General features: G+C 38.3%; 1 protein-coding gene across 1 annotated transcript; it reads right to left on the reverse strand.

Moving 5' to 3' along the window:
* Nucleotides 1–575: 575 nt before the first annotated feature.
* Nucleotides 576–7,506, reverse strand: c1ql3a (complement component 1, q subcomponent-like 3a). The gene is made up of 2 exons (XM_028025297.1): nt 6,603–7,506; nt 576–3,161 (listed from the first exon to the last, which is right to left on the reverse strand). The coding sequence occupies exons 1-2, from the start codon at nt 7,191–7,193 to the stop codon at nt 2,982–2,984; spliced, it is 771 nt and encodes a 256-aa protein (XP_027881098.1). The 5' UTR covers nt 7,194–7,506; the 3' UTR covers nt 576–2,981.
* Between the last annotated feature and the right edge of the window lie 2,771 nt (nt 7,507–10,277).

Genomic DNA, 10,277 nt, shown 5'->3' on the forward strand with positions numbered 1-10,277 from the left:
TTTACTTTCACTTTCTGTCTATCCTTGTCACTCCTGCTCATTTCCCAACATAAACCATGATTAAACAACCCAAATGAACACCAGACACACACTGGAAAGTGCATATCTGAGTTTATAATTTCATGGGTTCATGAAAAAGTCTGAAATTCTCAAATGTGAACAAAATAAATTCCAGGTACTTTTGCCTTTTGTGTGAACATAGTCTAAGAAAACAATTAAAAAACACAAAATTAAAACCAATGCAAAAGGAGGGTTCAAACAGGAGCCAAACTAAAGGCTATGATAGACCATCACTTCTGCTTCCTCAGCAACAAACTGGAGCTTCGTCTGCTGAGATCAAAATACAGACAGCTCTGCAAACGTACTCTCTAAACAAGGCTACATGACATAATCCTTAAGGAGGCAGTATTATATATTTTCAAGGCATATAGTGGCATTTTTATAGCACAATCAAGTAACTATGTTAACTAAGTTGTTAAAAAAAACTGTGATATCTATGAAATATGACTTTGACTTTTAATTTAACGCCTTGAAATTGGGCCTTTGTCGCTTTAAAACCCCCTGCTTTTTCTGAAACTTCGCCTTCAGGAAGTCATCACAACATGGCACTGCTATTAACTCTTTAACAATGTTTTTACCAGTGTTGCACTGAGTAGTAGTTCTTGCAATGAGATCAGCAGATGCGCCGTTCTATCAGATGTTGAGTGTGGGAGGCCCAGAGGAAGGTTTCTCTGAGAGGCAGAAACTCGGAAGCTTGGAAACTCCTTAACACCTTGAAAAGAGGAGGAGCTGCGCCTCGGTGCACCCAGGCATTTTACAGAACTGAATGGTTCAAGAATTTCTCAAACATGCATGGAACAATCAAGGCAAAACTCCTGGTATGTTTTGATGAGGGAATAACATTATAACATGATGCAAAGCTCAAAAAAGTGGAATTTACATAATACTGCCCCTTTAATGCCACTATACTGTAGAAGTCAACAACATTGTTCCAGGTGAACAGAGTTGCAGATGTCTTTGCTGATGAAATTAAACACTGCTCTCCGATGGTAAAATTTGTTATCATAAAAAGTTGGCCATTCTACCAACTAAAGGCAAAATGTATGTCTGTCTGCATTAATACATCTGCACCAACCAAACAACTCTAAGCAGGAAGCACCCAGCCTCCTAATACAAAGTACTAACTCGTTAGGAGAATAAAGACAGTTACTACAGAATCTGGAATAGTCATTTCAACTCAGCATTTAATACATTACTCTGTGAGAGTTCTCCTACTCTTTCTGAACACTGCCACATGCCTGTGGATTCTGAACTTTCTGAATGAGACTCCACAGATACTAAACACTGAATAGAGTCTCCCCAACTCCACCACACTTAGGATTCATTCAAGAGTGTTCACTCAATCCACTGCTGACCACACGTTCCTGTGCAAGCACACGTGGGGAAATCCTGATAACTAAATTTGCTGATGATATTCCAGTCGGAGGAGTCATTTCAGACATGACGATGGACAAAAAGGAAGTCAATCGGTGGACAGAATAGGAGATGACCATAAACTTCTGGACCTTAGCACACGACCCTCAGTACAGAGTTGTGAATTTATTTAATTCCAATTTAGTTAATTTATATAGTGTCAGAACAATTGTTTCAAGGCTCTTTACAAAAAAAGTAAAGTTAATCCAATTATTGACAGATTCCAAGTCAAGTACTTCCTTTCCTAGCTGTCAGTGCAGGCAGGTTCTATCTATCTATCTATCTATCTATCTATCTATCTATCTATCTATCTATCTATCTATCTATCTATCTATCTATCTATCTATCTATCTATCTATCTATCTATCTATCTATCTATCTATCTATCTATCTATCTATCTCTTTCTCTTTCTCTGTCTCTCTCTAAGGAAACCCAGTAAACTGCATTGAGTCCTTGAGTGTTAGCAGAAAGTTCAGCAGACCTTTGATTACTTGTTCTGATTAAAACAACAACAACAACAACAAAAAACCAGTGCTGGGATTAAATGCAGCCAGCAGAGCCTGACAGAATGAAGCACAGTCAGAATTTTACAATTTTTACCAAGGAGTGATTGAGAGTCTGTTGATGTACTGCTGTATGGCACCTCAATGTCATTCAGCAGCTGCAGTACCACAGACATTACCCCTCACTGTCCTCTGTCCTGCAGAGGACAGTGAGGGGAGCTAAGGAGCGTCCCTCCTCTCTGTTTGAGTGGATGCAGGAACAACGTTATGAGTTTCATCAGATTCCTCAAAGCCCTCATCAGACCGCCATAAATAAATAAATCTTTCTAAATAGCCGAACTTAATGTTAAGATTGTCTAGCTCACTTGTTGCACTTAGACATCTTAGCTGTTTTAATTATGTTATTTGTATGTTTTCCCCATACTTATATGTGTATACTTAGAGATCACAGAGAAATTTCTTTTAGTTTGCATAAAGAAAATGACAAAAAAAAATAGACCTGATTTGAGAAACACCAAACAGTTGATGAGTAGTTCCTCATTAATTGATATATCATGTCAAATTACATTTTTTTCAACTTGTACTTTGTACAAACATTCTAGCAGTTGAAACAATATGTACGTTGATAATTTTTGGTAGCACACCTTGTTTAGAGGACAGTGATTTATTCCACCTTGTATCTTAATAATTGATTTAAATTTGAATTACTGTTACCAACTAATTTCTTTTACATATTTGTTTAAAAAGCATGTCAAATCATGTGACTGACAGTAATGTTATCTCAGTGTTTTCCGGTACTGGACTTGTGTGTCCTCTGTCTTGCATCTTTCAGATTTTTTCTACATCAACACAACTATCTTTTAAAGCATAAAAGCAACTAAAATTGAGAGTTTTAACAATTTATCTTCACAAATTCAGAAGATTTAGTTTACAGAGAGAGAATTATATTTTCAGTTTCACCAGCAAAATAAAGTTATGACAACTGTTGTGTGTAAAGCCAGCATCTAATCAACATAAATGATAAACCCAGAGAAGGTGCTGTACTTGTTGTTGTTGCCTCCATGAGCTTTGCCTCCATCTAGTTTGATGTAGATCTCGTCTCCTGGCTCCAGATGCAACACAGCACTGTTACTGGCATAGTCATAATTTTGGTCAGCGTCCTGGGCTATGGCACTGGCACGTACCTGCAGGAATATGAAAATAGACAAACACAACTTAGAGTTTTGATTCATCATCATCATAGTTGGCCTGTCCTCAACATATGCATAACCATAGAATTAAATGGAATATAATAATTCTTAATTCCAAACGATCTCCTTTGTTTCAGCACTTATCTACCATGCTTTAATAACTGTATTTATTAGGATTTCCATCTGTTGTTTATTCTTTTGGCCACTGCATTAGCTATTTATAAATTAATAGCTTCTTATTTTGAACTACTTGTTTTTTATATCCATCTATCGTCTATCATCTATCAGGACACCAATGACTGCGCTGAAGGAGTTACAAGTGTCAGCAGCTGAGATGGGAGAGACTCTGCTAACAACTGTTGCCTGGGTTCTTCACCAGTCAGTTTTGTGAGAAAGTAGTAATGACAAAGCTCCTATTGGAAAAAGCTCATATCAAGGCTTGACTAGAGTTTGCCAAAAGGCCAGTGGGAGACTGTGTGGTTAAGAGGAAGAACGGTGTTTGGTCAGATGAGACCAAAATGGAGCTTCTCTGTCATCAGACAAGATGATATGTTTGACACCACAAACACACCATCCCCACTGTGAAGCCTGGTGGTGGTGGGCAGCAGGCCCTGGAAGGCTTGTGACGTTAGAAGATAAAATGAATGAAGCAAAACATAGGGAAATCCTAAAGGACAACTTGGATAAATCTGCAAAAGAACTCCGCCTTCGGAGAACAATCAAGAGAACAACCTGAAGAATCCAGCTAAAACTTAACAGAGAACGTTTGAAGACTACAAGGTGGATGTTCTGGAGTGGAGCAGTCAAAGCCCAGACTTCAGTCCCACAAGGAATTTGAAAAGGGCTGTTCACAGTCAATCCTCATGCAAACAGACAGAGGTTGATTAGCTTAGCAGGAAGAATGGAGTCCAGATGTGCAACATAACTGAGACATACTGAGCTAGATCCCAAACTACGACTGCAGCCAAAGGTGCATCTACTGACTTTAAAGAAATTCATTCAGTTAGTTCTTTTTTAATTGTCATTATTTTGTGGAAACTAGTTTTTACTTTGACAAGTGTTTTTTTTATTTTTTATTTCTGGTCATTAAAACCACAGCTGAACATTCATCAGCAAAATTGTTGAATAAACTGTTTCAAAAGTTAAATAGCTTCTTAATAATGACCAACTGCTTTGACATTTTTCAGTCCAGTTTCCGTTCTCACCACAGTACTGCCCTAGTCAAAGTGTTCAGTGACATTCACATAAACACAGGCTATAGAAGTATCACATAGCTGCTTCTGTTGGACCTCAGTGCAGCTTTTGACACTGTTGATTGAGACATATTACTGCAGGGGTCTCAAACTCCAGTCCTCAAGGACCGCTGTCCTGCAACTTTTAGATGTGCCTCTGTTGCGCCACACCTGAATAGAATAATTAGGTCATTAAGGCTCTGGAGAACTGATCTACACAAGGAGGAGGTGATTAAGCCATTTCATTGCAGTGTTTTGTACCTTTGGCACATCTAAAAACTGCAGGACAGCGGCCCTTGAGGACTGGAGTTTGACACCTGTGTATTACTGAAACGACTGGAGAGTTGGGTAGGACTCTGGTACAGGACTTGACTGGTCTGAATCTTACCCACAGAACAGGGACGTCATTGTATTAATAACGTTTCATCAGAGCTGATACAGATCACATGTGGGGTACCCCAAGGTTCCATCTTCTGGATGCTCTTATTTAATATCTACAAGATCCCCCTAGCTCAGATTATAATAAGAAATAATGTTAATTAGCATTACAGTGCAGATGATACACAGCTTTACATCTCAATGACACTAGGGCCTCATGTATAAAAAGTGCAGATGTAACACAAAAATTGGCATAAGGACAAATATCGAAATGTGCAGCACACAAAAAAATCTGATGTATAAAACCATGTGCATACACTTTTCCTATATACTGTACATTTCAATTTGCATGAAATAGAGCAGCTGCTGGTCTGCCCTGTTACCACCCATAAATGCATATGTAAATTAGTATAAATACCCAGAAGGCTGCCACCATGTGTCCCAATAGTCATGGCAACAGTCCTTGCTGGTAGTATAAGTAGTTCTGTTGATAATAATTATATGTTGTAATGATGGTTTCATTAATAACAGAGTTTATTAAGAATAATGATGAGCTGCTATTTTTAGGCTACAGCTCAGGTTCTAGTCCAACACACAGTAAAATCCCAATTGTCAAATAAGCAGCGTCGCAGCAGGTGAACTCTGTAAGAGTCAATTCAACAACAGTGAGTGTAAAATGTATCATGTTGTGCATATGGTGCAAAAATGGTGTAAAAATTACAAGTAAAATGTTACATTTTTACTTGTTACAATGTAACTTGTCAAGTGTTAAAGGAAATGCACTCTTTTAGAGTTAATATAACAGCATACGCTAATGTTACTGAAAATTCTCTAAACCAAGTGTAAAAAATATAATGTAATCATATACTATTTTACTATAAATCTATTGTACATTTATTGAAATCAACAATAACTTTATAATATTTAGTCAATATTTTTCAGATATACAGCTAAAACTGAACATAAAATAAATATTTGTAGGACAAAAGACATCTTCCATGTATGGAGTTTATAGATGACATGTTATTAAGGGTGGTGATGATGGTGGTCGGTTTGATTCCCGGTCTGCCCATCCTGTTTCACCCACCTTGCCTGCTAGTGATGGGTTCATGAAGTCAGTTTTCAGTTTTTTAGGCTAATTGTAGTTTGTTTTTGTCCACAAAAAAAGCTTATTTTCATTTGTGAGGTAAAAAATAAAACTAATACTTACATGTAAGAGTTCTTGCTGTGTAAAATATTATTCAAGGGTAACACTTAGGACTCAGTGTGCATGGTTCACAAAAAAAATGTTTTCCTGACAGTCACAGTTGGTAAGAAACAAAGATTCCATAGGAAATGAATGTGGGTCATTTTTTGATCCACTCACTGAAGAATGGGATAGTAATATAAAACATGCTATTTCTTAAAATGTATAAAAGGTAAATTAAAAATTTTAACTGCTTGATATCAGTAACATTTTTTTGAGGAATACCTGGAATATGAAGTGATGAAAACTTTTCATTACAAAGATATTGCATAAAGATGACCTCACCAGGTCCAAAAGGACCCACTTACACATCAGAGAGTTAAGACAGAAGTAATCATTTTGGCAGCGTGGGTGTTGGTGATTTGGATTTACCTCAGAATGTTCTGTACAGGTGGGCTATTGATGCTGAAACCGTGTGTATTGTGTAAATATTGCTTATTGTATTGTGTGAGCTGAAAACGTTATGACCTGTAACTATGGCTAACATAATTGCTTGTAGGCATGTCTTGCAGGAAAGGAAAGAAACCAGAAAAGAAAAGATACTTTCAATGTCTTTTTTTTCCAAGTTCAAAGTTTTACCTGATTGTTTTTGCAAAGATCTGCCCACATACTGGTCCCATCTCCTCCACGCATCAGAACGTGATAAGTGAAGAAATAAATCCCAGGGATGGAACACGTGAACTTTCCAGAAGTTGGGTCGTAGTGATTTCCCAAATTGGTCACTACGTCGTCAAATTTGAGCACTTCGTATCCTTCGTGCTGCTTTTTCAGTCCTGCGTAAAAGGCGATCTTTGGCACAGTGCTGTATGTGGCGGCGCTGATTGCGCCAGCAACTGCGCTGGGTCCCGGGGGTCCTGGTAAACCAGGTTTCCCCGGCTCACCTCTATTTCCTGGTGGCCCAGCTGGACCGGGGTATCCCGGTTCACCTGCAGCTCCTCTTGGTCCCACCTTACCCGGACGACCCGGTTCTCCTCTGGGACCCTGGATAAAAGTGGGCAACGACTGCAGGAGGCTGTTGTCCGGGACCGCGTCTGGAGCGCCGGTGCTGCTTGGAGTAGTTGTGCTGTATGGGTCGCACACCATCCTACAAGCGCCGAGCATCTCGTAGTGCGTTAATGTTCCAGCTGAGCTCACCAGAACTGGAATAAGGACAACCAAAACCAGAACCATTATGATCCCCAGGACCCCCGCTGCCACCAGTCCCTTCCTGCCAGCGAGCCGCGAAAGCGCAGGACGGTCCTGCTGTCTGCGTTTGGGGGGAATTTTGGCTGGCTGGAGAGGTAAACCTCAAAAGACAAAATATGCTGCTTTTATGATGAGTGACTTTTTCAAAGAAATTCTTCAGGCTTTGTTCTCCTGCTGTGCTGGAAAATCCCCGAAACGAGTTTATAATCTTAATTCCAGCAGTGGATCTGAAGAGAGATCTAAAAGTAGATCAGGGGCAAACAAAGAAACAAAACAAATGGAGGCAGCAAGGTGTAAGAGTGAGGTGGAGAGAGAGAGGGGGGGGAGAAAGAGAGAGAGAGAAAGAGATAGAGGGAGAAAGAAAAAGAGAGAGCGAGAGAGAGAGCTACCTCATCGGAAAAAAAAGTGAATCAATATGTGAGATTAAAATAAATAAGAATAATGTAATGTAATAAGAGTGCTGACTTTTATACGGTGTCATAAAACAGCAGGGGATGAATCCTTGATGCTTATAGCTAATCTTTGTGTTACTGTCCAAAACCTACAACTTATCAGGATCAAATTTGCCCTGTTCAACTTCAAACATAAACCTCTTTTTTACCAAAAGCCAAGACCATCTATCTGTCCTCAGCTCCACAAAATCCTTGAATAACAAACCACAGCAGTCTTTCAAAGGGACACTACCCATATACTGTAGTGTCATTGCAGTTCTAGCTTCCATAGTAACAGCCCTAAAATGACAGCTAAAATATGTATAAAAACACAAAAAATTGTGAACCAACATTTTAATTTGAGATATTTGTACAATATGTATTTCTGTGTATTACTGGCAAATGATCCAGTATGACAACAGTTTCATGGTTAAATAAACATTTGAGAAGGACACTTTCTTCTCAATCCTGCATCACAGTGTTTACTAAAGGCTAAACTTTCAAGTCTTCCTTCCACAGTTGGGGCTGTACTAACACTGTCCACCTATAAATCACCATGTGAAAATCAATGGGATTTATTTAGCCTGGGACTCATTGTGTCCTTGGAAAAGTGTGAGATGAATTCAGAAGAAAACGAGAATTCTATAAATTCAATGAAATGAGGAGTATTGACCAATGGCAATAGACAGTTTAGACCTGAATAAGACAGTTTCTGAAATGATTTTGCAAGTCATTTTTCAGCCTATCTTGAATCATCCTAAAAAGCTCATTAAGTTAAAAGCATGATTTCAATGATCAGCTTTGGCTGAGTCCACTACCACAACTAGACATGGTGATCCTGTGGAGAGAGGAACGGAGTGAACGTATCTGGGTATTGTGTTTGACAACCCACTGAATCTTGTATCCCATACCATGAAAATTGTTAAAAAGTGTGGTAACAGCAACAATATAGCCTGAAAAAGTTTAACCATTTTAATGTTAGTAAGCAAATTATGTCCACATTCTACAGCTCACTGATAAGCAACATTTTGACATTCTCCATCATTAGCTGTTTTCATTCCATCTCTGTAAAATTGAAGTCTACAGAGCATTAAGATTTTTTTGTAAAAAACCCTGGACTTCTTGCAACAATTTGTGAACAACAAATATTAAGAAAAGCTGTCCATATCTTTCTGGACCCTGATGACCGTCTGGATCCTGAGTCAGCCGGCTCTGTCCTGGACATAAGCTACAGTACGGTCCAAACTACAAGACCCAGAGGAGCACAGTTGCTTTTGTCCCCAGGGTCAAAAGCAACTGTCAACATCATGTGTTGAGTGACGGCTCTTCTCAACACAGAGCCATCAGTCAGTGTCCAGCTGACCCTCCCAACACAACTCTGAACTTTGGCTACATAATTACTGCACACTGGAGTCACAAATCACACTACACATTTTACTACTTGCTTATATTAGCAGCATCAATTTTAAGAATTCTATTGTCTGAGTTATAAAGTTATTTGAATTGCATTGAAAGCCCTGTTCAAACATGTGCACAACTTTCCGGTATAATTTTCAACGTTGACCCAGAAACCTTGCTGTGTGTTGCAATTATGACTGATTTGCATTGCTGATTACTGTGTTTATGTCATGGCAACCATTAAGAATAATGTAATTGTTAAATGTAAAATGAATTATGGATTGAGATAGAAAGCACTAACCCAGGTGTACCAAGTTTAGGCACCAACACAGTAACTTTTAAACTGTTAGCATCTGTAAGTCCATGTGTAACTGTAAATCATTTCTACAAAACAAATGTCATATTGTATCTTATGGAAGCAGTCAGCTGGCAGAACTAAGAATTCATTTCAAGAACACTATCTTTTTAAATCTAGTAATATAACAAACAAAATAAACAGGAATAAGAAGAAACTGATCTTTTGACTGTTTCTTCTAAAAGACACTCAAACATACTGCAAGATGTTGCTGTTTTACTGTTACCTCCAAACATATGTCATTGTTCATATGTCATATGAACAATGACATATTATGTGCAAATCAATCCCTCTACCCCCAACGTTTGTGAAATATCCAGACTAAAGACCAAAGTTTTCAAGGAATGAGTGTCATACCTGCAAAATGTTATGTTTCTAGTTTCTATTGGTTTGGCCTGTGGTTTCATTAAAAATGTTTAATAAAATCACAAGTAATTCTAGTTGTAAACAGATTACTGTTTTGGTTTTAATGAGATATAAACCTCATAAGAAGAAACATTCTCATTTTTTGATGTTCCTCTATTCATTTCCTAGCTCTGGCTGTCAAATGCTTCCACACTATCTATTGGAAAACAGTGCAGAAAATATGTCTGACTGACCTGTGACAAATGAAGGTCTCAGGAGTTCTGAGCTAACCTTAGACTTGCTGAAGCGATTCAACTAATTGGATTGTGAGTTTTTTCTAGGACTTTAAATCTCCGTTTATGGAATGAGTGTGCAAGAGAGATCGCCCAGGGCTCACCATTTGAGGATTACTGCTGTAAGTCATATTTGCTTTATCTGAGGTATCTCAAAGATATGAGGCAAAACTAACGATTTTACTGATCATAGATCATATCACTTATGGTGACAAAAATAAACATAAAAATAAGACATTAAACCCCA

The sequence above is a fragment of the Xiphophorus couchianus genome, chromosome 8 (genome assembly GCF_001444195.1).
Source record: "Xiphophorus couchianus chromosome 8, X_couchianus-1.0, whole genome shotgun sequence".
Taxonomy (NCBI): Eukaryota; Metazoa; Chordata; class Actinopteri; order Cyprinodontiformes; family Poeciliidae; genus Xiphophorus; species Xiphophorus couchianus.